The following is a 27,902-nucleotide window of genomic DNA, read 5'->3' as shown; positions in this document are numbered from 1 at the left end:
TATTACCACCATAATTCGACCCATTATTTGCTTAACTCAAAATTGGTTTCAAAGCCAACTAAAGAAAAACAAAAATGATCTTATTGATATTAGACCAAAACATGGGCATACAAACATAATCACTTACACGGAAGATAATTATTTTTAAAAAATAACTTATTATTGCAACATCAACATATGAAGGGTTTACATAAGCAGTTAATTAAAAAATCTAAAATACAATAAATGTATTGGGAACAATATCAGTCAATGATAAGATTGGATCCTCAAAAGCAAGAAACAACATCCTCATAATTCATAAAAAATAAACGCCACAATTGTACACATCTAAACGAAATGGTATAAACATATAGTATATAAATACAATTGACTGCGAAGCCCATATATGCCTAATTAAAACGAAATAATACAAAAGAGAAAACGAAAAAGACCAAAAAAACAAGAAAGTGCCAACTACACCACAACCCACGCGTTGCATGGGGAAGCACCTAGTAACAAAATAATAATATTCGTCAACGCGAAATAGTTAAACTATGGTTGTTTAATTTAAAATTTAATTAGTTTTAGTTTTTATATATAAATAAAAAGATAAAAAAATAAATTTGTATTCATTTTCATTGTAGACAAAACTTTTACGACGTTAGTCACATTATTAATCCTTTTAATAAATGCATCTCCACTAGATTCTGATTCAAATCGATTGCCTTCTCATGGAAACCAATGAGTCTTCTAAATATATTGTCGTCTTCAATTTTACATTTGTCAAATGTTTTAACCTTACCTCTGATTTTTCATTTTTTTCGTTTTGATGTATATTTTTTTTTTTATCATTCGTCATAAATAATTAAATTAATTAAATAAGTATTTAAATCAAACCAACATAGTTTAACTATTTCACGTTAACGGATATTACTGTTCCGTCATCTTTCGTGGCGGTACAAACAGGAAAATTAGTTTTAAGGTTTAAAGTGTTAATGAAATCATTTTAAAGGTTTATAGTGTTAGTGAAAATATCTCAAGGTTTAAAGTGCTACTCAATGACAATTTAAATGTTTAAAATGTGATTTTCCCTATAATATATAATTATCAAAATGTATACAACATCAATATTATGAAAAAGTTTTAAACATGATTAGCAAAGAAAAATCATAAATAATTACTAAATAAGTATTTAAATATTAAACAAATAAACTTTATAGTGAAACAAAATAATTATTCATATTGTAAAAATAAAGTTAAAGAATGATTCTTTATATTTTATATTTTTTTTCTTTTTTGACACACCCACTATCGTTTGAAAGAACTATTCAAAATCTATCGATTTCGACCGGTTCAAAGCGGTATAAAATGGTTTTTGCGATTGGTATTAACTATTAACGCTAGTTAACAACTTAATCATCTACTAACATTCGCGGGTGATAATGGACGAACCAATCAACACCTAATAAAGTATAATATAAAAATAAATTCCACAATTCAACTCTTAATCATCTAAAATCTACCGTACCCAAGAGGTTTTAAGGGACTACTAACTAAGAATCATGATAACACAAACAATAGGTTTGATCTTTGATTTAACATGACTAAAAGGAATAAGAAATCTAAAAGAAAAAATATGATAAAAAAGTAAATGACAAAGATTCATACAAGTGTTTTTGAAGAAAAAACTTATGAGGCTAAAACGAAATCTAAAACAAGCATATATAAATTCCCAAAAAAAAATAGATACTACAAAACAAATATATAAAAATCTAAAATAAACTGGGTTGACCAAAGAAAAATCGAGTCGGATTCGGTTTAAAAACTTGGATTTTAGAGAAATGCAATCCACATTGGAAGAACAACGTCGGTGCCAGAGTCTTCAGAGCAGTTCTCATAATATCTTATCGAATGTAATTAATTTAAAATCTCTAATTTTACTGATTAAAAAACCATCAATTAATCAGCCACTCGCTCACTGGCTCTACAATCAAACGAACATGACCTGCTCTTCAAAAAATAACTCCTAGTAGTAAGTTTTGCTAAACGTGGAAGTTACTCTAATAAATCATTTCACGATATCATGATGAGAGGTCAAGTTGTTCATGTACTTCTCTTCCTGATTCTCTCGCTCATCCTTCCCTTCTCCGCCGCATATCACGTCGGCGTAAACTACGGCACGGTGGCCAACAACCTCCCATCGCCTCACCAAGTCGTCAACTTCATCAAAACAAAAACAAACATCAACCACGTCAAAATCTTCGACGCAAACGCCGACATCCTCGCTGCATTTTCAGGCATCACCGGGATCTCTCTCACCGTCACGATCCCAAACTCCGACATCGTTTCCCTCTCCAAGCTTCCTAACGCACGTTCATGGCTCTCGTACAACCTCCTCCCTTTCCTACCGGCAACCTCGATCCGTTACATCGCTGTCGGAAACGAACTCATCGCCACATCCGACAGAACACTCATCGGTCATCTCCTTCCCGCCATGGAGGCACTTACGTTAGCATTACACCTCGCTAACGTCACTGGGATCTTAGTCTCGACGCCTCACTCGCTCGGTATCCTCTCAGGCTCCTCCGAACCACCTAGCTCCGGAAAGTTTCGGAGAGGCTACGAGAAAGCCATCTTCGCTCCAATCCTCGACTTCCATAACCGCACAAAGTCTCCCTTTATGGTTAACCCGTACCCATATTTCGGGTTCAGACCCGAAACATTAAACTACGCACTCTTTAACTCAAACGACGTAGTCGTCGTTGACACAGTTACGAAGTTAAACTACACTAACATGTTCGACGCTCAGCTTGACGCGGTTTACTCCGCTATGAAACGGATCGGGTACGGAGACGTGGACATCGTTGTGGCTGAAACCGGTTGGCCTTCAGCTGGTGAACCGAACCAGACCGGCGTTGGTTTAGATTATGCGGCTACATACAACCGGAACCTTATATAAAGCATGTGAATTCCGGTAGGAGAACTCCATTGATGCCAAACCGGGTTTTCGAGACTTGCATATTCGCTCTCTTCAACGAGAACCTCAAACCTTCGATTTCCGAGCAAAATTTTGGTTTGTTCAAACCGGACTTCACCCCGGTTTACGATGTCGGTATCATGAAAAACTGATATAAACGTCATCTAGGTGCTTCATTTGTGCTTTGTCTTCTTCAGGAAGACCATCTAGTCCAGCCATCATGTTTGCGTCCATTTTTTCGCCAACTCGTCTACACAAACAACAGATTCAGTTCTTCATCGCCTCCCTAGTTCTCTGCATCTTAAACCCTACTTTTACTGGGCCTGATGGGCTTAGGCTTTTTATAGATCTATTAGCTTAATTTTATTCCAGGTAGCCCAGTATACTAATCGTACTTGGAGAGGAAGAATCCGCCTTGATCAATCTTTTGAAATGCCAATTTTACTATTTCTTGATAGATAGATGTCATTTGATTGACAGATCCACCCAAACTATATAATTGATCGTAAATATGATGTAGAAGGAGAAGACAATTTTTCATCATCAATGAGTTTTATTTATCTGTCAAACAATCATTTGATAATCGCCGACGGACGTTAGATGACAAAATATAATTTATCGACCACAAGTTCAAACAATTCATCTAACTATACAAACTAATACTACCAACCAAATCAATTACTCCACAAAACGTTTCTAGTGGGAGATCAAGATTTTAACAGACTGCACAGCTATAAATAAACTTCACATGCAAACGAAAAAAACTTTAATGACATTATTATTATAAAAAAAAACTATACCCCACGTGGGCACCACCCAAAATTATATAAATAAATTTTCAATCTAATAATTTTGCTCACCAAAATCTAATCACTACAAGACTAGAAGTGTCCACAAAAGCATCTCTCTGACACAATGACATCTGTTTTGTCCTGCGCGTGAACTTTAACTCCCCTTAACACCGCGCGTCACAAAATTCTCCAAAGATGTATCTCTAATTTTTTATTTCGTCTCCACCAAAACTAGGCTTGGGCATTCGGTTAACCATTCGATTTCGGTTCGGTTGTATTCGGTTTCGGTTATTTTGGATATAGTAATATAGTAACCATTTGCATATTTATGAAATTTCGGTTTAGTTCGGTTCGGTTTCTTTCGGTTCGGTTTCGGTTTGGTTATTTAAATAAATAACCATAACTAACATAAATTATATTAACATTAACCAAATAAACCAAATATAACCAAAACTAACCGAATATAACCAAAATTAACCAAATATACAATAACAAAAATACAAAAAAGGGAAAAATATTGATTCAATTTTACAAAATAGTATTTAACTTTGTAAATTCAAAATAATAACATTTACATATATTGATTATTTAAAATATTTAATTGTTTTGAATCTAGAAATAATTTATATTTTAAGTTTATTTTATAGTTTTGCATAATATTAAGTATATAATATTTGATATCTTCTAGGTTTTCGGATATTTCGGTTAACCATTTAATTGTCGGTTCGGTTCGGTTCGGTTTCGGTTAGTTTGGATATAGATTTTTACTAACCATTCGAGTATTTGAAGAATTTCGGTTCGGTTCGGTTTAGTTTTTTTCGGTTAGGTTTCGGTCGGTTATTTGGTTATCGGTTATTTTGCCCAGCCCTAACCAAAACTCTTCAGACTCACACCACTCCCTTCTCTCTCTATCCATCATCCACTCACTCCTTGTTCTTCTCCTTTACTCAATCTCATGACCTAACTCGAAAAAAATAAATGGCGAACGTAATCTCACTTTCCCATTTTACCCTCCCCGCATTAGCTTATTTACTTCTCCTCTTATCCTCCACCGCCGCCGCCATCAACGTCACCGCCGTCCTCTCTTCTTTCCCTAACCTATCTTCTTTCTCCAACCTCCTCGTCTCTTCCGGCATCGCTGCCGAACTCTCCGGTAGAAACTCGCTAACCCTCCTCGCCGTTCCCAATTCTCAATTCTCCTCCGCTTCCGTGGACCTCACGCGCCGCTTACCTCCTTCAACGCTCGCGGATCTCCTCCGCTTCCATGTCCTCCTTCAGTTCCTCTCAGATTCCGATCTACGACGTATCCCACCTTCAGGCGCCGCCGTCACCACTCTCTACGAAGCTTCCGGCCGTACATTCTTCGGATCCGGATCCGTTAACGTGACCCGTGACCCGGCTTCAGGATCAGTCACGATCGGATCTCCGAGCACCAAAAACGTCACCGTTTTAAAGCTGCTAGAAACGAAACCTCCAAACATAACCGTCCTCTCCGTCGACTCACTCATCGTCCCCACCGGAATCGATATCACCGCATCGGAGACTCTCACTCCACCGCCGACATCGACGTCTCTCTCCCCTCCACCAGCGGGAATCAACCTCACTCAGATACTAATCAATGGACACAACTTCAACGTCGCTCTCTCCCTCCTCGTCGCCTCCGGAGTCATAACGGAATTCGAAAACGACGAACGTGGCGCCGGAATCACAGTCTTCGTCCCCACCGATTCGGCCTTCTCCGATCTCCCTTCCAACGTTAACCTCCAGTCTCTACCGGCGGAGCAAAAAGCCTTTGTGTTAAAGTTCCATGTGCTACATTCATACTACACTCTCGGTTCGCTCGAATCAATAACCAATCCGGTTCAACCGACATTAGCAACCGAAGAAATGGGAGCCGGTTCATACACGCTCAACATCTCCCGGGTTAACGGGTCAATCGTAACGATCAATTCGGGTGTGGTTTTAGCTGTCGTGACACAAACGGCATTTGATCAAAACCCGGTTTCTGTTTTCGGAGTATCCAAAGTTCTTTTGCCTAAAGAACTGTTTCCGAAGTCGGGTCAACCCGTTGCCCCGGCTCCTCCACAAGAGATCTCTTTGTCGCCGGAGAGTTCTGATGAGCAACCGTCGCGATTAGTATCACCACCGCGTGAGATAGTTTCTTCCGGCGCGGTTAAAAGACCACTTGGTTCATTAGCCTTGTGGTGGTGGTGGTGTTGTTGGTGTATAGCATTTTGTTATCTTTTGGTATGATTTTTTTTTTTTAATCACATAAATGTTTTGCCTTCGATTAGGGCTTTATTTATTTTTACTGGATTTTTTTTTTCACGAGGGTTTATATATTTATTCTACGTCATAATGTTATTTTATTAGTCTGAGGAAAAAAACAAATTCACTTTCCCATGTAAATTTGGATTTGATTGGGCAATTTTGGGTAAAACCCATGTCTAAAAAAAATCCTTTATTTTTTATTTTCTCTTTTGTTGGTCTTCCATCAAAATCTCTTTTTTTTTTTTTTTTTTTGTCAACCTAAAATATTTGGTATAATTCAGCTTTGTGAAAAGGTGTGTATTCTACTACCAATACAATTAGATTTTAATTTTATCAAGTGGTGAAATTTTCTACGGAAGTGAATAAGAGAATAAGAATGGAGGAATCTAAATAAATCAGTGAATTAGCTCAGCAGGAATAATATACAGTAAATGCGTGACAGGTGCAGTTGTGTCTTGTGTGGGTCGTACTCGTACCAAGTTGACACCGACGGTCCAGATCTGCTATCTCTTCAGGTCAAGTTCTCGCTAGATTTACGGGTTATCCAGAGCCGTTGGATCTTGAGATCTAGTTCACTTAGCCGCGCGTGTGGGGTGTCCGGTCAGATCTAACTCTAACCTTATTCACTTCACTGACTCTGAAAAAAGATGAGAGTCACAATACTCTGCGGTCGCTCGCACTCTACTACCGTGTTTATCTGTTCTTTTTTATATAACCTTATCTTAACAAAAAAAACCTTAGATCAGTATTTTTTTGTAGCCGACCAAAAACATCAGCATGAATTTTTATAAACAGAATAAATTATAGTATTCGTTTTCAAATGTTAATTTTTTTGGAACTTTTTTAATGTCTTACTACTAGTTATAAAAAAAATGATTCACTATCGGATCGGTTAGGGAAATTGATGTTAGAATTTATGGTAATTTGGTGGTACCATAGTGCTTGACTTTTCCCGACGTAACAAATAAGTAAATGATCTTTCGAATTTTCAAACTTGAGGACCTTTTTGGATCACAGATTTGGACTTTTCTTGATTAAATTAACGTTTTTGTTGTCCCTATATTCAATGACCAATCTTGAATATATCTATGGTTTTTGAACTAACCCAACACTATGAAATAGTAGTTTCAAAAACATCTCTCTTCTCTCTCTCTTTCTTAAGAGATGTCGATGATGAGCAAAAACAGAAGCAGCAGCAGCATCGCCATGGGAACACCATCGTTCCTTGAGTTGAAGAAACAAGCTTCTTTCTTCTTCAAAGAGAAGCTCAAAACTGCGCGTTTGGCTCTCACTGATGTCACTCCTCTTCAACTGTTAGTTTTGTGTTTTTTGTGCTTTATCTCTTTTCTTAAGGATTCTTGATTTATGTGTATGTAATTTATGATTTGAACAAATTTGGTTGAAGAATGACCGAGGAAGCTACGGATGGTGAATCATGGGGGCCAAATACACAAACCTTAGGATCCATTTCTAAGGCTGCTTTCGAGTTTGAAGATTATTTGCGGATCGTTGATGTTTTGCACAAAAGGTTTCATTATTCCTAATTCAGTTATCATATATTGCCAAGTTTGGATTAAATCGGTGATTAGTCTATAATTTTTTACTTAATAGTAGGACATGCCATGTATTATGTTACTGAGATGTGGATCTGTGTGTTGTTTGGTGTAAATTAGATTGGCAAGGTTTGATAAGAGAAACTGGAGAATAGCTTACAACTCACTCATAGTTATTGAACATTTGCTCACTCACGGACCAGAGAGTGTCTCGGATGAGTTTCAATGCGATATAGATGTTATCTCTCAAATGGAAACTTTCCAACGCATCGATGAGAAAGGGTACTTGTTTTACTTAGAAGGTTTTAAGGCGGATCATGTTTGGTTTGAACAGAACTTTGTTTGCAGTGTCGATCTTCTTAAGACAATTGGTTTTTTTTTTGTGGGGCAGGTTCAATTGGGGATTAGCTGTTAGAAAGAAAGCAGAGAAGGTGTTAAAGCTACTTGAGAAAGGGGAATTGCTCAAGGAAGAGAGGAAGCGTGCTCGTGAGTTATCTCGAGAGATTAAAGGTTTCGGTAGCTTTGACCACAAGTCTTCATCTCGTTGTATGTCAGAGAATGAAGTCTTACAAGATTCTCCAGTCTATAGGAAATGCAATTCCAACTTTACCAAGTACAATGAGGATGACCAAGAGAACAACTCAATGGTTTCTTCTAATGAAACCAGTCTCTTTCCTCAGCCGCTGGTAACTGATCAGAACGAGGAGTCTAGGACAGGTATGAAAGAAAATATGAATCCTGAAGATGATGAGAAGACAGAGGTAAACCCACTTTTGGGTTGTAATAAACGGGATGGTCAAGATCTAGCGGACGAAGACGAGAACCATCCATTTACGGATGGCGAAAATAAAGCATACAGTAGTAGTCTCATAGCTTGATGAGAACGCAGATTGATAATTTTTAAAATGAAATCGCGGTTGTGTAAAAGAGAGAAAACTCAAGAAGAAGATAATGTGTGTATACCAATATGCATACATATATAATAATAACACTTCTGTTAATGACTGATCTGTTTTTAAGTCGATTTGCTTCGAAAACAAGATTAAAATGAACAATGAGGGACAAGAATAAAAGAACACAAATAGAAAAGTAAGTAGTTATAGCTCACTTGTTTTACTTGGTATTTTGGTCTAAAAGCACTTCCTGTGGTCCATATCCGTTCATACTTGGCTTCCGCAATTGACAATCACATCTGCAAATTTGGATCACACACATTTTGTAACAATTTATCACACAGTATTATTATACACAAAAGCACTAAGCTATAATATAATTAAGACAAGTATACTCTCACTCGTAGCTTTGAACATTTTTCTCAGAGAAAAATGTTTCTCATGAGTTTCAAGGTGATAGAGATGTTATATATGTTTGGTTTGAACAAAAATCTATAGACTCTAAATCCCTAAAGTATATACACTTTAACAGTCACATAAATCTCAGCTAAAATGTGAGGTGGGAACATACATATGAAAAATTGAAACTTTCACGAAAGATAGTATGACAAGTTGAGAAATGAGAGATTGAAACTTCCACCCAGCTGGTCTTCCACCCAGGTCTACTTGAATTATTCTGGACATAAACGACAAAATATGCATGATTGCAAAGATAAAATGTAGGAGACGAAGAAATTTCAAATTTCATTAAATGTATACAAGTCAAGTATGAATGTTTCCGAAATCAAGTCGACGACACAAAGAAATAAAAAGCCATAAGGGTTAATTCTCTCTTTAAATTGTCGGTGGATCTCCTTTAGCAGCCAAAATTGACAAATTCCCAAAGTATTCTCGTTTGGTCTGTTCTTTTGTTAGTTTTAAAACTGAGTTGATTTTTTTTTCATGCTCTTTAGAAAAATCTTCTCCAGTTTTTAGAGATAAATCTCACATTCAATAAAGTCTTGTGCTTACTGTGATATATCCGTGGATTGGATTCATATCCATATAGTGAAGATGGTAGATGCTATCACGGGATTCGTTGTGGGAAAGATAGGCAACTATCTCATTGAAGAAACATCAATGTTGATGGTAGTCAAAGATGATCTAGAAGACCTAAAGACAGAGTTGACGTGCATCCAAGGTTATCTCAAGGATGTTGAAGCGCGAGAACAAGAAGATGAGGTTTCGAAAGAGTGGACAAAACTGGTTTTAGATATTGCTTATGACGTCGAGGATGTTTTGGACACCTATTTTCTGAAACTCGAGGAAAGATCACAAAGACGTGGTTTGAAAAGATTGACCAACAAAATAGGCAGGAAGATAGATGCGTACAACATAGTTGATGATATCAGAATCCTCAAGAGAAGAATCTTGGATGTTACTCGCAAGCGGGAGACTTATGGCATAGGAAACTTCAGTGAGCGTCGAGGAGGAGAGAGTAATTTAAGTTTAAGGGTACGGGAGCTTCGACGTGCTCGATCTATTGATCAAGAAGAGCTTGTAGTTGGTTTGGAAGATGATGCTAAGATTTTATTGGAAAAGCTTCTCGATGAGAGAGAGTACAATAGATTTATTATCTCGATCTTCGGTATGGGAGGTCTCGGAAAGACTGCACTTGCTAGGAAGCTCTACAACTCAGAGGAAGTGAAGAGAAGATTCGAATACCGCGCTTGGACTTATGTTTCTCAAGAGTATAAAACTGGAGATATACTTATGAGGATCATTAGATCTTTGGGGGTGGCTTCTGTGAAAGAGTTGGAGAAGATCAGGAAGTTTACAGAGGAGGAATTAGAAGTTTACCTTCATGGTATTTTAGAAGGGAAAAAATATCTGGTGGTGGTAGATGATATATGGGAGCGAGAAGCGTGGGAGAGTTTAAAGAGAGCGTTACCTTGCAGCCATGAAGAAGGATGTATAGTCATCATCACTACCCGTATTAGAGCTGTTGCTGAAGGCGTGGACGGGAGATTCTATGCTCATAAGTTAAGATTCTTGACGTTTGAAGAAAGCTGGAAGTTGTTTGAACAGAAAGCATTCATAAATATGGAATGGGTTGATGAAGATCTGCGGAAAATCGGAAAAGAAATGGTTCAAAAATGCAGTGGATTACCACTTGCTATAGTCGTTCTTTCGGGGCTTTTGTCGAGGAAGAGTCCAAGCGAGTGGAATGATGTGTGTAACAGTTTATGGAGACGGCTAAAGGATAACTCCATTCATGTTTCCACTTTGTGTGATCTAAGCCTCAAGGAGATGCGACAAGAGTTGAAACTTTGCTTTCTTTACCTTAGTATCTTCCCTGAGGACTATGAGATTGAGGTAGAGAAGTTGATACAGTTACTTGTAGCAGAAGGGTTTATACAAGGGGATGAAGAGATGATGATGGAAGATGTGGCTCGGTACTACATCGAAGAGCTGATAGACAGAAGCTTAGTGGAAGCAGTGAGAGTAGAAAGAGGAAAAGTGATGACTTGTAGAATCCATGATCTTCTGAGAGACGTGGCTATCAAAAAATCTAAAGAGCTAAACTTTGTAAACGTTTATAACGATCATGTGGCACAACATACTTGTTGCAGAAGGGAAGTGGTTAACCATCAGATCATCAACAAATACTTTTCTGAGAAACGTATGAACAAAAGGATGCGATCCTTCCTCTTCTTTGGAGAATCGAGGGTTAATGTTAAAACCACTAACTTGAACATGAAGCTACTTCGAGTGCTTAATCTTGGAGGGGTTCATTTTATTCAAAAAGGAGTTATTACATTGAGTTTCCCAGATGTGGTCGGGGATTTAATCCACTTGAGGTACTTTGGGATTGCTGATACTCGTGTAAAAAATTTACCAGCTTTCATCTCTAATTTACGGTTTCTACAAACGCTAGATACATCTGGCAATGATTCCTTCATACAAACAATCGATCTCCGTAAGCTCACATCACTGAGGCATGTCGTAGGAAATTTCTTGGGAGACTTTCTAATAAGCGACGCAATGAACCTTCAGACCTTGAGGTCTATCTCATCCTACAACTGGAGCAAACTAAAACATGAGTTGCTCATAAATCTTCGGGACTTGGAGATTTATGAAAACCGTGTGGGGCAAGGAAGAGATACTGTGTGCTGGGCTTCCTTAAGTAAACTGAGAAATCTTCGTGTTCTGAAGCTGAGAAACATCAGATTATCGTTGGAATCGGAAGAAGCAGTTAGGTCCATGGATGTGATATCACAAACTCTTGAATCTGTGACACTTGTTGGAATAAATCTCGAGGAAGACCTAATGCCTATTCTGCAGAAATTGCCGAGACTGGAAGATCTGATTTTGAAAACTTGTGATTTAGTGGGAGGCAAGATGAGCATCAGAGAACAAGGTTTTGGTCGGTTGAGGAAGCTTCAATTGTTCATAGAAAAATTAGGTGTGTTGCAGATAGAAGAACAGGCCATGCCCAATTTGATTCAGCTGAAACTAAGCACCAAAGTACAATACTGCCACCTGATAATTCCAAACCGATTCCGAGCTTTTATTCAAATCTACGAAACGTTCTACGAAACGTAACTGCTGCCGATGAATTATGAGCTACAAGAAACAGGGCAACATGTGAACCAGGCCTTAAAGTTTTATGTCTTTAAATAGTCATTTTCTCCTACATGTTTTAACATATATAAGTTTGCTACATAAAACGTCTTTTCTATGTCTGACAGTAATTACATACTAACAAGATAAGACAAAAGCATGTGCTGAAAGAGAGTCAACAAAAAAAATGAGAACGTATAGATGAATAAAATCCTACCTTTATATGATAAATATCTTTATTTTCATTGGTCTGCCAACAAAATTGAGGCATACACTTATCTTGATCATATCACTTGTGCTCTCTGGCTGAAGATTTATCAAGAAACAAATGATCACGATGTTATATACAGCCTTTCCCATAAGGAATCTCAGCTCAGAGTCTTTATGAGTTATATGTGCAGACTTTCTTACTTAATAGATAACAACATGTATGAGTGAATCTTAATTCTCAAAAAAAAGCTGTATAGAGTCTAAGGTTTCTCAAGAACGAAAGCATCGTAATTTCGCGCTGATAGAGTCTGATGATGATGATGATCTTTGTTAGAATTTAGAAATGGCTTTCTTGAACCGTCTGCTGATGCTAATAGATGTAATTTTCCTGATTCTAAAATTAAAGTTTGATTATTGTGAGTTTTTGTTGTGAGAAAAGAGTGCCATTGTTTCTTGACTACTATCTTCTAAAGATGATGAAAATGTACAGTAAAAAAAAACCCACTTCTTGCTTGTTTCTAGCCGAAGAAGACGGGAACCATCCATTTACGTATGGTGAGAGTAATTTATACAGATCGTTTCATTGCTTGATGAGAACACATATTGAAAAGATTTAAATGGAATTGAGGTCCAAGCTTAGAAACAATTGGCAGAGACAGAGAGGAAATTCAAAAGAAGATATACATATATAGAATAATAACATTCTGTCAATGACTGATCTGTTTTGTTTAACTTGATTTGCTTCAAAAGCAAGATTAAAATGAACAATGAGGGAGAGAAGAAGAAAAAGAAACACAAAAATAGAAAAGTTGCAAGTAAATTATAGAAACTGGCTTCAAGGTGAAAAAATGATTATCAAAAATTTTACCGCACTTGTTTTACTTGATATTTGATCAGAAGCACTTCCTGTGGACGATCGACGGTCCAGATTCATCATACTCGGCTTTCGCAATCCACATCTGCAGATTTACACACATTTTTGTAACAATGTATACACCGAAACACTCATAGACTTTATGTACTAATTAGATTTGTATGTACAGCAAGTAATTTACCTGCTGGAAAGTACTGAGAGAGGCCAAGATAGAGCCACCGATCCAAACACTGTACTTCCTTTCTGGTGGAGCAACCACTTTGATCTTCATACTACTTGGAGCCAACGCAGTGATCTCTTTACTCATCCTGTCACCAATCCCGCCGAACATTGTGGTTCCACCACTGAGCACAATGTTTCCATAAAGATCCTTCCTGATATCCACATCACATTTCATGATTGAGTTGTAAGTAGTTTCATGTATTCCAGGATTTTCCATTCCGATCATGGATGGCTGGAACAGGACTTCAGGGCACCGGAAACGCTCTGCCCCGATGGTTATCACTTGACCATCAGGCAGCTCAAAGCTCTTCTCGACGGATGAGCTTGTTTTGGAAGTCTCGAGCTCTTGCTCGTAATCTAAGGCAATGTAGGAGAGCTTCTCCTTCATGTCTCTAACAATCTCACGCTCAGCAGTTGTGGTGAAGGAGTAACCACGCTCTGTCAGGATTTTCATGAGATGGTCGGTCAGGTCACGGCCTGCAAGATCAAGACGCAGGATTGCGTGTGGAAGTGCATAGCCCTCGTAGATTGGAACCGTGTGGCTCACACCATCTCCAGAGTCCAAAACAATACCTAACCAACAAAATTAAAAAATAACGAGAGAAATCAATAGAGAATAACTAGGGATGTGAACATCGACCCAAACAGTAAAAATGAGTGTACTGACCAGTAGTACGACCACTGGCATAGAGGGAGAGAACAGCTTGAATGGCAACATACATAGCAGGAGTGTTAAAAGTTTCAAACATGATCTGTGTCATCTTCTCACGATTAGCCTTGGGATTAAGCGGCGCTTCGGTTAGCAGAACCGGATGCTCTTCAGGCGCAACACGCAGCTCGTTATAAAAAGTGTGATGCCAAATTTTCTCCATGTCATCCCAATTGTTAACAATACCATGTTCGATTGGATACTTGAGAGTCAAGATACCACGTTTCGACTGTGCCTCATCTCCAACATATGCATCCTTTTGTCCCATTCCAACCATCACTCCCGTGTGACGTGGACGACCAACAATACTTGGGAATACAGCTCTTGGAGCATCATCACCTGCAAAACCAGCCTATATGCAAAGATTTGAATTGTATCAATAACATTCAAATCTTGTTTTTGTTAATCATCTGGAGATGCGTTACCTTGACCATTCCAGTCCCGTTATCACATACGAGCGGCTGAATATCTTCACCGTCTGCCATTTTTCAATCTCTAGAAAAAATAACAAAAACATCAATATATGGTTAAAAGCCTATTCCATAATTAATAAGATCCAAAATATCACAATTTAGCCTCGTAGAGAAATCTCGCATTACGTATTACATAATCTAACACATTTAACGTTACATTTTCCTTGTTCAAGATATGAACGTTTTGACACCAAATAAACAAAGAAAATAGCATTATGTATCTTACCTGATGAATTTACGTTGAAGAAGAGAAAGAGGCTTCAGGAATATTGAAACGCCCCGTCCTGAAATGGGTTTTCAAAAATTTCTGCAGAAGGGAAGCAACTTAGCCCCTTAATATCGTTCGACCGTAAACTGATCTGAGCCATTAGTTTTTCTTCTTAAGACCAATATCTCAGCCTCTATTGACACGTCTCCAGCTATTTTTGGCTTGAGAAAAATATAAGAGACCACCAATCTGACCGAAGAATATGGTTTCAGGGTCTGTTTTACCGGAAGAATCGGGTCACCGAACAAGCCATGAGCTCCTTTGGGCCTTGGAAAAAAGAAATAAGTTAAAAAACCATCATCATAAGAGTTTTGTGTTTCCTTCACTTAAAAAAGTCAGATTTCATTTTTCTTTGAAATTTTAGATAAACATCTCTTTCTTGTAATTATTCTTTCTTCCAATATTAAAGTGCTCTGAGTAAAAGAGTGCTATCCAAAATTCCAAAACTATAATTTAAAAAGTAAAAAGGATCTTAGTGGCAGTGGGTGTGGTATGTGAAAATTGCTGAAAAGTTGGGGAAGACTGGGAGTAATGATGATAGCGGTCATTGACAAATGTGATAATGATGATGGAGATATGTGGAAGTAAAATAATTAAGCATGTGCATGAGATTTAATTATTTGACATGAGACCTTAGTGTGTGTTTGTTCAATTGGACAATTGCTATTGCTTCTTATAGTTTTGATTACTATAGTTTCTTACAAAAGAATCGATGAGATTAATGAAAATAACAAATAACAGTGTTTTGTCCATAAAAACAAAAAACAAATAACAGTGTCTGTTGATAAATAATCTATTTTCTTTTTAGTATATAAAACTATTCTTAGTTCTAATTTACTACATATTTTGTTTTATTAAAGATTATTTTTAATTGACTACATATTTTTTCCACTTAAAATCATCAGCTTAGCTTCTTTATTTGAGAAACACCATTAGCATCCCCTTTATAATAAAATGGAAATACACAACATTGTTTTGTAAACTATATAATTTTAATAAGTTAGTTACAAATAGGTTATACATTAATAATAGATTAATTGGTTACAAATAGATTATACCGAAAATCTTAAAGAGAATATTCTAAAGAATCATATTATCTAACTTACCATATTAAATTCTTTTATTAAATTATTCATCAAATAAAATCTTTTGATATCTAACTTAACATATTAATTTGTTAATTATCATTATACTCACCTCTCATTTTTATATATGAGTCTATTTTGTGAAACAAAAAAATTATCATATTATTTATTATAATTAAAAAATAGTTTTATTTACGGATATACCATAAGTTGAATTTTTAAAAACATATATAAATTGTTTAATCTATAAAATATTTAAGCTTTAGTAATATTATTCTGTAGAAATATTGAATTAAAAAATTTACATGGATCAAAATTTGAATATTTAAATTCAAATTTACAAAATTATGTCTTATAATAACATTGAGGTCATGATGTAGAATATACATTGTTGAAATAACTTCACATATATAACTTAATACAACATATTAAATTTTTATTTTAAAATAAAAAATATATAAAATTTTGTATAAAATAAAATTTAACTAGTGTTATAGCACGGGTACTTATCTAGAATCATTAACAATATAAAACTTACAAAATATGTATCTTTTTTCAAGCAATCATATTTAGCATATTATTTTATTGCATATATTATTTTATTGCATAATGTTGTATCCAAAAAAACTTTAAAAAACAACCGCATAAATTATATTTTATATAAAATTACAATATAAATAAAATAAATTTCAGCATGGATCTTAATCTAGTATCTATATATTATTCAAGACTTTTAATAAAAAAAAGGTTACAAAATAAAATCTTTATTTCCAGAGTGTGTCTTTTTAGTGTTTCTATTCTGTGGCTTAACAATTTTTAGGAGAAAATATTTATTTTAACTATATAGTGAATCAATCTCAATCAAGAAAATAAAATTGACTTTTTGGTATAGGGGTTACGGAATGTGGAGACAACCCGGGGGGGGGGGGGGGGGGGGGGGATTTTTAGATTGGATTTTGACTTTTCTAGTGTATTTAACTTTTATCATCCCACAATCAAAGCGAACATTCATCCATGTTGTCATGTTGATCGATGCACTTATCTAACTAGTGTATTCCCTTTTCGAGGTAATCACGTTTTTATAGATCTCTTTTAGAAAATTACGCATTTAAAAAAAAGCTTAATAACTTACCTAATAACAAGAAACATGTTAAAGAAAAGGTTTAAAAGAAGATGGATTAGATCAAAAGAAAGAACTATACCGGGATAATTTCGTTGTCCAATGTTTTTATAACTAATTTTAGTTATAAAGAAAACATTTTCTTGCATGATTAGAGAGAGACAGAGAGAGGAAGTATCAGTTGTTTTTTTATTCTTCCATTATTGGTAAATCCAAAAGATTTAAATTCATTAACAATTTTTTTCTTCTACGACAACCAAAAAATAAATGTTTACAATTTTAAAAATGCTAAATAAGAAACCCAAAATGATGAAACACTAACCAAATATGTGGTCCTATAATGAAAAATTAGAAACCCAAAATAATCGAACGGTTTTACGATTTTAAAACAAATTAAACCAAAATATTTTTAATAATTCTGTAACTTAACATGTTTTTGAAGAAAACCAAAACCGAACCCAATCACTCACGGTTCAGTTTTTTTTAGTATGACCACAAATCCACTAAATAAACATATATTCAATTCGATTTGTTAATTTTTTTTATAGAATTAAATAATTTATAAAGTATTAAAATTTTCACAAAATAAATTGTAATATTTATATAAGAATCATTTAAAAGATAATACATATATATATATTTTTTTTGTCAAACAATACTTTATATTTAATGACAATAAATAAACATATACAATCTTAATCGATCCCGGTCTGAAACCTTAACTCCGGTTTAAGGGTTAAGCCGAGGGAAAGAAGCGCACAACTTGCAAAATAAACCAAAAGCCGTCAGCTAAACAACGTCGGTTTGGGAAAAGTCCTCGTCTTCTCTCTCTCTCTCTCTCTCTCTCTCTCTCTCTCTCTTTCTCAGAAATCTCTCTCTCTTTCGCACTTCTGCAAATGGTTCTCTTCTTCGTTTAAGCTCGAATCTCGCCACTTAGATTCCAAAACGGGAAAGATCTCTCCACCTTATTTGGAAGAAGAAGAAGAAAAGCTTCACCAATATATACAGACTAGATCGGATCCATAAATCGGAAGTTTTTTTTTTTTTTATAAAAAAGAATCAATAAAAATGGAGGAAGAGAAAGCTACTGCTGCGCAGAGCTTAATCGATGTAGTTAACGAGATTGCGGCGATTTCCGATTACAGGATTACGGTGAAGAAGCTTTGTTATAATCTAGCGAGGAGATTGAAGCTGCTTGTTCCTATGTTTGAGGAAATTAGAGAAAGCAACGAGCCGATCAGCGAAGTTACTTTGGCTAATTTGGTTGGTTTGAAAGAAGCGATGAGTTCTGCTAAGGATTATCTCAAATTCTGCAGCGAAGGGAGCAAGATTTATCTGGTTCGTCTTTGTGGTTTCCGATTTTTATTTTGGCATTTAGTTTTGATTAGATCTGTTGATTTGACGAATTGGTGTTGTCATTGAATGAGCCTGAGCCATGTGCTTTGTTTTTTTATTTGCTTATGGTATTATAGTATTGAGTGATGATATCAATGCTTCTTGAATTTTTGATTAGATGTTAGATTTTGATCTGTGGAAGTTGTTGAGAATTTGTGGTTCTGATAGTGAAGATGTTGACACGAGAGATGTTTCTTGTAGGTCATGGAGAGGGAACAAGTGACAAGTAAATTGCTGGAGGTGTGTGTTAAGTTAGAACAGTCTTTGAGCCAGATTCAGTATGAGGATCTCGACATTTCGGATGAAGTTAGAGAACAGGTACGCCAGTGTCTCTATGATCAGTTCTGAAGATATGACTAGTAGCTACGTAGAATGAGTTCTTGATATCAGTTTATTTACAATGAGCTGAGATGCTAGAAACTACCACCAATTAACACATGGGAATCTTAGGATGTGTATTGAAATCAACTGTAGTTAGTAACTTTAGCGGGTTCATAAAATTCGGATGTTTGCGTATTTCATAGCGTATTTGTTGTGTTGTAGGTTGAGCTGGTTCTCAGCCAGTTTAGGCGAGCGAAAGGAAGAGTAGATGTATCAGATGATGAACTATATGAAGATCTTCAGTTGCTGTGTAATAAAAGTAGTGATGTAGATTCTTATCAGCCTGCCCTAGAGCGGGTTGCAAAGAAGTTACATCTTATGGAGATTCCTGACCTAGCTCAAGAATCAGTGGCTCTGCATGAAATGGTTGCTTCGAGCGGTGGAGACGTCGGTGCAAACATTGAGGAGATGGCAATGATTCTGAAGATGATTAAGGATTTTGTGCAGACTGAGGATGACAACGGCGAGGAGCAGAAACTAGGGGTTAACTCGAGAAACAATGGACAAACTTCTACGGTAGCAAGTCAGAAGATACCCGTGATTCCTGATGATTTCCGCTGTCCGATATCGCTGGAAATGATGAGGGATCCAGTTATTGTTTCATCAGGGCAGGTATAGTTCACTTCAACTTCAGCTCCTTCAAATATATCTCTGCGATCTTCTAAGATTTAACTATAGAAGCATGTTCTCTTCTATGTACAGACCTACGAACGCACCTGTATTGAGAAGTGGATAGAAGGTGGACATTCAACATGTCCAAAAACACAGCAGGCGCTAACAAGTACAACCCTCACACCAAACTATGTTCTCCGTAGTCTCATAGCTCAGTGGTGCGAGGCCAACGATATTGAGCCTCCAAAGCCACCAAGCAGTTACAGACCTAGAAAAGTATCGTCATTCTCGTCTCCAGCAGAAGCAAACAAGATCGAAGATCTAATGTGGAGACTCGCTTACGGAAACCCCGAGGACCAACGGTCTGCAGCTGGAGAAATCCGCCTTCTTGCAAAACGAAATGCAGACAACCGCGTGGCCATAGCTGAAGCTGGAGCCATACCTCTTCTCGTAGGCCTACTCTCAACTCCTGATTCTCGTATCCAAGAACATTCAGTAACAGCTCTTTTAAACCTCTCCATATGTGAGAACAACAAAGGAGCCATTGTTTCTGCTGGAGCTATTCCTGGTATAGTTCAAGTACTCAAGAAAGGAAGCATGGAAGCCAGAGAGAATGCGGCGGCTACACTTTTCAGTCTATCAGTGATTGATGAAAACAAAGTGACTATCGGTGCCTTGGGAGCGATTCCCCCACTCGTTGTACTGCTTAATGAAGGTACACAAAGAGGCAAGAAAGATGCCGCTACTGCACTCTTTAACCTTTGCATATACCAAGGAAACAAAGGAAAAGCCATACGTGCAGGAGTGATTCCCACGTTGACCAGACTCTTGACAGAGCCTGGAAGCGGAATGGTTGACGAGGCGCTTGCAATTTTGGCCATTCTCTCTAGCCATCCCGAAGGGAAGGCAATCATAGGATCCTCTGATGCAGTCCCGAGTCTAGTTGCGTTCATTAGAACTGGCACGCCTAGAAACAAAGAGAACGCAGCTGCGGTTCTAGTCCACCTCTGTTCTGGAGACCCACAACATCTTGTCGAAGCACAGAAACTTGGCCTTATGGGTCCATTGATAGATTTAGCTGAAAATGGGACAGATAGAGGGAAACGAAAAGCAGCACAATTACTTGAACGCATCAGCCGTCTCCCTGAACAGCAGAAGGAAATGGCACAGTCACAAACCGAAGAAGCTGCTGAACCAGCATCCACTACAGAAGCTACTGATACTTAAAAAAGATTGTTCTTTGTTTTGGTGCTCTGGTCATCCCTTCTACGTACGTATGTTTATTATTCTCACTTTTCTTTTTCCGCTACTCGATCCTCCCTCGAGGTAGGCTTCACTGTAGATGCAGAAGAGGAAAGATGGCCTCCTCCTCCGATCTATTTTTTTTTTTTTAACTTTATGGTGATACCTTTGCGTGGACGGAGCAATCCGGTTCACAGGAGAGGAAAGCAAATATGCATACATACACGTCAACTTGTATCATTGTAACATTTTATGTTTGTAATCATTTCCACGAGGTTTTTTGTTTTCAATACAAGAAGATCTCTGTTCACACCACTTAATAGCATTTGGAGATATTGATTGTACAAAATGCAGACTCTTGTTTTTCATGAACAGATTCAAAACCTCAATCCATTCAAATCGAAAAATTGCTTTAAAAACCTTCAAACCCGCCATTTGTTTTCTTTTCAAATGAACCTTCCACATAAAAAAACTCAATATTATACAGTTCAGCAACAAATTAAAACTCCCCAACATAGTCCAATTTTTCTGTTCCTTTTTTTTGGCGATTTGATTTCTAGACAAATCAGATGATTTTGGATGAATCTATGGAAATTGTTATGACTTTTGAAAAGCCTTTAGATTACAACTACGAGAAATACTAAGAGGCAAGAAATCAGGAAAATAAGAAGGAATAAATAATAAAAGCACAAAACCTTAAGCTTGAATAAGAATCCTTTCCGTATTAATGTTTAGAAAATATTCTCAAAATTAAACTGATAACTCTCTAGTTTACATGTTTTCGGCATCCATTTTTGTCCATATTTTGCATTATATATACTACTAATTTTAGCGTTTTTAGGTCATTAACTGTAGGAATCCACATTTAGACCATTTAAGGTGTTGCATTCTTGCATTTGCATATTTTGGATGAAAACAGATGCTTTAGAGCCTAAAATGGGGAGAAACAAGGTCAAATCCGAGCAGTGCCGTGCTTACTTAATAAAAAATGGGGCAATAGCCCTAGGCCACATCCTTGATCATATTTTTTTAGGCCACATTTGACAAATATTTTTTTTTATAGATTTATTCAGTTAATTTCAATGTTTAATTGTTTTTAACTACAAATTTGAACTTTATCATCATTATCATTAATCTTTTTGTTATCATCTTTTATAATTCTTAGTATTTGATTCAAAAACTCTATAAATTTTATTTTAACACGAATTTTAGATGATATATTGTTAGTTAAGTTTTCTAAAATTTTACATTACAAAATTTCGCCCCAAGCCTCTCGAATCATTGGCACGGCACTGAATCCGAGCATGTACCCGAAGGAGCTATGGAGCAGGAAGAACAGTCCGAACCTCAACCCGATCGAAGAGGATCCAAGGGCAGGAAAAACAACCCGAAAACCTATCCGAGGAGTAACCCGACCACATCTTCGAGCACCGCCTCGAGCAGACCCTCGGGCAGCTAGGTTTAAAGGGTTTCCATATATAAAACACCCTCTTCTTCCTCTCGCCCTAGCACGCCGCAGACCCTCAGAACAGAGAGCGAGAGCTTCTGGGAGAAAAACTGAGCGATCCAAACTCTTTTTCCACTTTGTTAGGATTTATTTTCATTTTCTTTTTGCTATTCTTCTAGATTTCGATTCTGTACTCTTCTACTCTATTTCTATTTTCAATACAATGCAATTTTCGTTTATATGTGTTTTTATGCTTTCTGCAATGAGATCTGAGTAGTGAAACAAAGTTTCTAGGGATGGGATAGACAAATATGTGTTCTTGATCGGTTAGGATGTCTTAACTTGATTGTTTATGTTATATAAATTTCTTTCTAGATTGGTGTTCTTAATGCTATTTTCTGACCGAGAGGTTGAGAGTAGATCTAGGGTGTTTTGCCATCGAGAGATGTTGTTATAATGCTTGAATCAATCAATACTAGAGATTTACTCACTTAGCCTAAGAGATTAGATGTATAAGAGTTTATTGACAATAATGAATCAGTTTGTATTGCCTGCTTGGTCATGTTTCTCCAACGAGAGTTGGGTAGGGGAGTGATCAAGGTTGATTGTTTCTATCACGAGAGTGTTTTAACAAGGTTTTAGAGATTCACTATCTAGGGAATATTTGCTTGAGGCATGTAGGACATCCATGCTGGTCAGGAACACTTAGGAGTCGATTACCCCATCTTTAGGAACTTTCGTATCTTGATTGTTTACGTTTTTATTCATAACTCGACCCTATACCCGAACTGGTACTCGATCACCAGCTTCGTGTACACCTTCGAGCTGTTCTTACTCTTCTTCTTTACCTGATCACTCCACCCGATCCTGTACTCAAATGCTCGCATCGAGTACTTAGGTCGTGTGGTTCTTGATTATTTATTTTCTTATAATTATTTTAGGATTGTTAGATCAAACCCCAACTATTGCTTGGCTTGACTTGTCTGTTCTGATCATATCTTATCTACTAGCATAACAACCATTTGGATTGATAACCCTTTGTACTACAACTGCATAGGGAATTGATACCCTGGGTAAAAATCCTATTATCAATTTGGCATCGTTGCCATTTGGTTGAATTTAATTTGCTACGTTTAAGATTTCAGCACTTGCTAGATCAAGTTCTATTATATACTTAGGTTCGTTACTGACTTGTTTACTTTTGTGTTTGTTTGTTTTGCATTTCAGGTACAAACCGAGAACCCACCCGACCCGTCATTCGATCACCTGGATCGAGTAGACCCTCGTGTACTCACTCGGTCAACTGATTGTGCATGCAAACACGATCCAAAGGTAGCCAACACTTGAGTCCTTTTATCGACAACATCGATAGACCTAGGCTACTACGTCAACAACAAGTCCAACAACCACAACCAACTACAATTGAGGAGGTCATGAATAATCAGAATGGTCCACAAGCTCCTCAAGAGAGGACCAACATAGGAGCAGGAGATGCTCCATCTACTCACACTCAAAGACATGGCATTGTGCCACCTACTGTTCAAAACAACAACTTTGAGATCAAGAGTAGTCTCATCCAGATGATTCAGAGCAACAAGTTTCACGGACTGCCAATGGAGGACCCATTGGATCATCTAGATGAGTTTGATAGGCTCTGTAGCCTAACCAAGATAAATGGAGTTAATGAAGATGGATTCAATCTCCGGTTTTTCCTATTCTCTTTGGGAGACAAAGTACACATCTAGGAGAAATCACTTCCCAAGGAGTCCATCACCACTTGGAAAGCATGCAAAAAGACGTTTCTAGCCAAATTCATCTCCAATTCCAGAACCGCAAGGCTGCGAAATGACATTTCCAGCTTTGTTCAGAAAAGCAATGAGACGTTCAGTGAAGCTTAGGAACGTTTCAAGGGATACACAAATAGATGCCCTCATCATGGCTTCAGCAATGCTTCATTGCTAAGTACACTGTACCGAGGTGTAGTCCCTAAGATACGGATGTTGCTGGACACCGCTAGTAATGGAAACTTCCTCAACAAGGATGTCGATGAAGGTTGGGATCTAGTAGAGAACTTGGCTCAATCTGATGGGCATTACAGTGAGGAGTATGATCGCACTATACGCTCTACTGGAGAGAATGATGCCAAGTACAAGAGAGACATGAAAGCCCTCAATGACAAGTTGGATAAGCTCCTCAACCAGCAGCAGCATGTCCATGCAATCTCAGAGGAAGACCCGTTTCAGCAACAAGATGGGGAGAGTGCTCAACTAGAGGATGTGAACTACATCAACAACCGAGGTGGTTACAACAAAGGGTACAACAACTATAAACCAAACCCGAATCTGTCATACCATAACCCCAATGTTGCAAATCCTCAGGACCAAGTCTACCCATCCACAGTCCAAGGGAACCAAGGCCAGCAAAAGCCTTTTGTCCAATACAATCAAGGCTATGCTCCCAAGCCACAATATTCTGGCAATTACCACCAACCGATTGCACCACCTGGATTCCTACAACAACAAGGCCCGCAGAACCAATCTCAAGAAGCTAACCTATGTGGCTTAATTCAGCAGATGATACAAAGTCAAGCATCGGCTGCAATGGACAATGCAAAACGGTTCGCGGAGATGAGCAACAAGATCGATTCTGGGTATAATGACCTAAATGCCAAGTATGACTCTCTCAACACTAAGGTGCGATACCTTGAAGGCCAACACAGCACACAACCACCTCCAAAAATCAACCAGCTTCCAGGTAAAGCTGTTCAAAACCCAAAAGACTATGCCAATGCCCAAGCCATCTTTCTTGATGATGATTTTGAGGACTACCTCACTGAGGATAGCGATGTTCAAGATGGGGAGGATATGGATTACTATGGGATGAATGAGTGTCAGTACTACATATCCGAGTATGAACCCGATCCTTCACCCGAGGAGGCTGATCGAGTTGATGATCGAGCACTGGTTCGAGAATCGCAAACCGATGCACCACCCGAGGCTGAAAAAGATGACATACCCGATGATTGTGATCGGATGATCCATCGGGTAGATGTTCAGATGACAGATCAACCTCAACTGCCTCAAGCTGAGGAAAGGGAATTAGAGGAAATGTTCAGAGCTGCTCTTGACATCTAGTTAGAGGCGCTTGCAGAGCGTATGTCCAAACGAAAAGCCCCGCCACCTAAGCTCTTGCCACCACACGAACTTCAACAACTTCTTGTGCGATTTGGGAGCTTCAGTCAGCATCATGCCACTATCAGTTGCCAACAAGATGAGTTTCAGCAGTTTTAAACCAAGTAGCCTGTACTTGGTTCGAGATGATAAAACGGTCAGACACCCCATTGGTATTCTGGAAACCTGCCTCTTAGGATTGGAAGAGTGGAAGTTCCTACCGATTTCATGGTCCTTGATATGGATAAGGAACCAGAAGATCCACTGATCTTAGGAAGACCATTCTTGGCAACAGTAGGAGCGGTAATAGATGTGAAAAAGGGAAGATCAGCATTGAGCATGGAGAGCACTTCAAAATGGAATTTGGTATCAAGAATGGAATTAAGAAGCCAACCATTGATGGACAAGCTTTTTTCACCCAGACAAAACGAAGAAGAGTCAAGCATCACAAAGAAGTCCGTACTACATTTGTTGTGGAACCTGGACAAGAACTAGAAAAAATCCATTAAATCAGCCAGCTACAGTGGAGAGGATTCCAAAACCTCTCCCTCCTAAAACCCATGCTTAAAGAGCATGAAGAGTCAAGCTTAGTGACTTAAAACAAGCTCACTTGGGAGGAAGTCCCAAAAGTATCCTTTTATTTTCTTTTAATTTTATTTAATTATTTTGTCTTATTTTCGATTTTTACATATTTACATATATATATATATATATATCTAAAAGGAAATTTTGGGGAACCTGAGTCTCTACCCGAATCCGTACCCGACGCGCCTGATCATGTCCCTACTCGGGTGGCGAGTGGAGTCCGAAAATCCACAAAACCCTAACCCACTCTCGGTGAAACCCTAGAAGCTGCCTCTTCTATTTAAGGGGACTTGGACCCCTCTCTATCAGCATCACAAAATCGATAAGTCTCTCAACCCTAAAAACTTTTTGCCTTTTAACTTTCTATTTTTCTCTCAAAGGATCGAGAGTCTTTAATCTATTGGGAACTAACCCTATTGATCTCGAGTTTAGTTTCTTCTCTTTTCAAGGATTGACCAATGGCTCCCAAGATGAAAACTTACCAAAAGAAGGGGACAAGATCAACCTCCGCCGCTACTAGAACCGGAGGTGACAGTGTGGATGCTCGCGATTCTCAGGGAGGAGGAAATGGTTCGCATTCCCAATTGCTGAGTGGACGTTTCCAATCCCCCAACCAATGTTCAACACGATCATCTACCCTAGGAGACGCTCGAGCACCCGTTCGGGTAGATACCCGTGTTCGCTCACCTAGCCCAGTAGCGGTTGCAATCCGCCGATCTCCTCAACGTAGGGACCTGTCTTCGTCGAGAGAACTGTCACCGACCCAATAGAGGTCGATTCAGATGCAGATGGAGGAGAACCGGAGGAGATCCAAACCTCCAGGTTGAGAAGCAGAGTTGCGATTGCGAGGGGGAAGAGACCAGCCTCTGAAAAGGCTGGGAAGGTAGCTGAGAGAGCGGCAGAAGAAGAAGATCAAGGTACCGAGGATGAGAGCCGTGATAATGAAGAGGAGCAGAGGGAACACACACATTTAGCATCAAGGAGGCTGAAACAAAGAGAAGTGGAGACTCCGGCCAAGCTATTCAAGGTCCTCCGCAAGATGAGTTTTGTTGGTCCGGCTACCCCCACCGCGAAACGATGAAGCAGTTGGGAATCGCAAGAGAAGTCGAGTTTCTCTTCGACATGTGCCACCTGGGCCAGATGATGCGAACCAACCTCGAAGCTTATGAGGAGGAGACGGTTCACTTCCTTTCCACGCTGTGGTTACACTACTTTGAAGACCACCCGACCCTACTACCCGATGGCGGGATCGGGATCATCACCTTCTCCTTGCGCAACAAGGAATACCGACTCACCTACAAGGAGATGGAGGAGCTGTATGGATTCAAGGCTGAGAGTGGAGAAAACATGGAAGTAAACAAGGAAGAAATGAAATCCCTATGGCTGACAATAGGAGATAAGCTTCCCTACAAGTCTACAAGCTCCAAATCCGCTCAAATAAGGAGTCCAATTTTGAGGTACTTTCACAAATCTCTAGCTTGCACCTTATTCGCTAGGAAGGAGACTTGAAATGTGAATGATCATGAGCTCCAACTGCTAGACATAGCCTTGTGTGGAATATTGGATAATGCTAGGGATGGTAGACTGCTAGTAGGGGATGTTGCGGACACTAGCATGATCTTTGTGTTGCTCGATCAGTTCCTTTATCTGAAATCCTGGACAATGAAAACCGAGAGGCGAGAGGGAGCTGGAGAGATATCAATAGGAGGTTTGGTCACACCAATTTTGGTCGCTTGCAATGTGCCCCTAAAGGGGGTAGTACATGAGCCGAGATGGCTAGACATCGACTACCTCACATTCGCGAGATTCTTGGCTTATGAGAAGCCAAATGATATGTGGCTTTTCAGGTTTGTTCATCCAGCAGTCGGAGCTACTTAGATGATCCTGCCCAACGTCGTGTGCACCAAAATCTGGCTAGGAGAGACCATAGAATTTGTGCCACCATTAGAAGAGTTGTACAACCCTGAGGAGGAATCCGCAGCTGAAGAGAGAGAGTCGACTGAGCAAGGACAGGGAGAAAACTTGGAGGACTATGTTTGCTC

The 27,902-nt window shown here is 38.2% G+C and overlaps 4 protein-coding genes, 1 non-coding gene and 2 pseudogenes across 10 annotated transcripts; 5 read left to right on the top strand and 2 right to left on the bottom strand.

The window, feature by feature from the left end:
- The first annotated feature begins 2,062 nt into the window (after window positions 1–2,062).
- On the top strand, window positions 2,063–3,188 carry LOC104783839 (glucan endo-1,3-beta-glucosidase pseudogene; annotated as a pseudogene).
- Window positions 3,189–3,814: 626 nt separating this feature from the next.
- LOC104780463 (fasciclin-like arabinogalactan protein 4) lies at window positions 3,815–6,839 on the top strand. 5 transcript variants are annotated; one of them, XM_087510286.1, is made up of 3 exons: window positions 3,815–3,982; window positions 4,633–5,994; window positions 6,461–6,839. In XM_087510286.1, the coding sequence occupies exons 2-3, from the start codon at window positions 4,726–4,728 to the stop codon at window positions 6,500–6,502; spliced, it is 1,311 nt and encodes a 436-aa protein (XP_087366412.1). In that variant the 5' UTR covers window positions 3,815–3,982; window positions 4,633–4,725; the 3' UTR covers window positions 6,503–6,839. The 5 variants fall into 5 exon arrangements, with proteins under 5 accessions (XP_087366412.1, XP_087366414.1, XP_087366413.1 ...); XM_087510288.1 differs by having other exon boundaries at window positions 3,866–3,982; window positions 6,467–6,839; XM_087510287.1 differs by lacking the exon at window positions 3,815–3,982 and having other exon boundaries at window positions 4,151–5,994; window positions 6,467–6,839.
- Window positions 6,840–6,980: 141 nt separating this feature from the next.
- LOC104780461 (uncharacterized) lies at window positions 6,981–8,577 on the top strand. Its single transcript, XM_010504962.3, has 4 exons — window positions 6,981–7,331; window positions 7,424–7,546; window positions 7,692–7,853; window positions 7,963–8,577. The coding sequence occupies exons 1-4, from the start codon at window positions 7,183–7,185 to the stop codon at window positions 8,447–8,449; spliced, it is 921 nt and encodes a 306-aa protein (XP_010503264.1). The 5' UTR covers window positions 6,981–7,182; the 3' UTR covers window positions 8,450–8,577.
- A 135-nt stretch (window positions 8,578–8,712) lies between these two features.
- LOC104780462 (disease resistance protein RPP13 pseudogene) lies at window positions 8,713–12,185 on the top strand (annotated as a pseudogene). Its single transcript, XR_015596815.1, has one exon. The product of XR_015596815.1 is annotated as a disease resistance protein RPP13 pseudogene (transcript).
- Window positions 12,186–12,944: 759 nt separating this feature from the next.
- LOC104780460 (actin-12) lies at window positions 12,945–15,199 on the bottom strand. The gene is made up of 5 exons (XM_010504960.2): window positions 14,782–15,199; window positions 14,508–14,577; window positions 14,041–14,434; window positions 13,333–13,946; window positions 12,945–13,236 (listed from the first exon to the last, which is right to left on the bottom strand). Exons 2-5 carry the CDS (start codon window positions 14,565–14,567, stop codon window positions 13,171–13,173), a joined length of 1,134 nt encoding a protein of 377 aa, XP_010503262.1. The 5' UTR covers window positions 14,568–14,577; window positions 14,782–15,199; the 3' UTR covers window positions 12,945–13,170.
- Window positions 15,200–17,743: 2,544 nt separating this feature from the next.
- LOC104780459 (U-box domain-containing protein 13-like) lies at window positions 17,744–20,973 on the top strand. The gene is made up of 4 exons (XM_010504959.2): window positions 17,744–18,366; window positions 18,625–18,741; window positions 18,967–19,416; window positions 19,507–20,973. The coding sequence occupies exons 1-4, from the start codon at window positions 18,097–18,099 to the stop codon at window positions 20,641–20,643; spliced, it is 1,974 nt and encodes a 657-aa protein (XP_010503261.1). The 5' UTR covers window positions 17,744–18,096; the 3' UTR covers window positions 20,644–20,973.
- A 2,967-nt stretch (window positions 20,974–23,940) lies between these two features.
- Window positions 23,941–24,047, bottom strand: LOC147945923 (small nucleolar RNA R71). The gene has a single exon (XR_015597813.1). It is a non-coding gene; the product is annotated as a small nucleolar RNA R71 (small nucleolar RNA).
- Between the last annotated feature and the right edge of the window lie 3,855 nt (window positions 24,048–27,902).

This window comes from Camelina sativa, chromosome 4 (genome assembly GCF_030686135.1).
Source record: "Camelina sativa cultivar CO46 ecotype springtype chromosome 4, ASM3068613v1".
Lineage (NCBI taxonomy): Eukaryota > Viridiplantae > Streptophyta > Magnoliopsida > Brassicales > Brassicaceae > Camelina > Camelina sativa.
The sequence above is the reverse complement of the archived record's forward strand: the minus strand, read 5'-3'. Positions and strand labels throughout refer to the sequence as shown.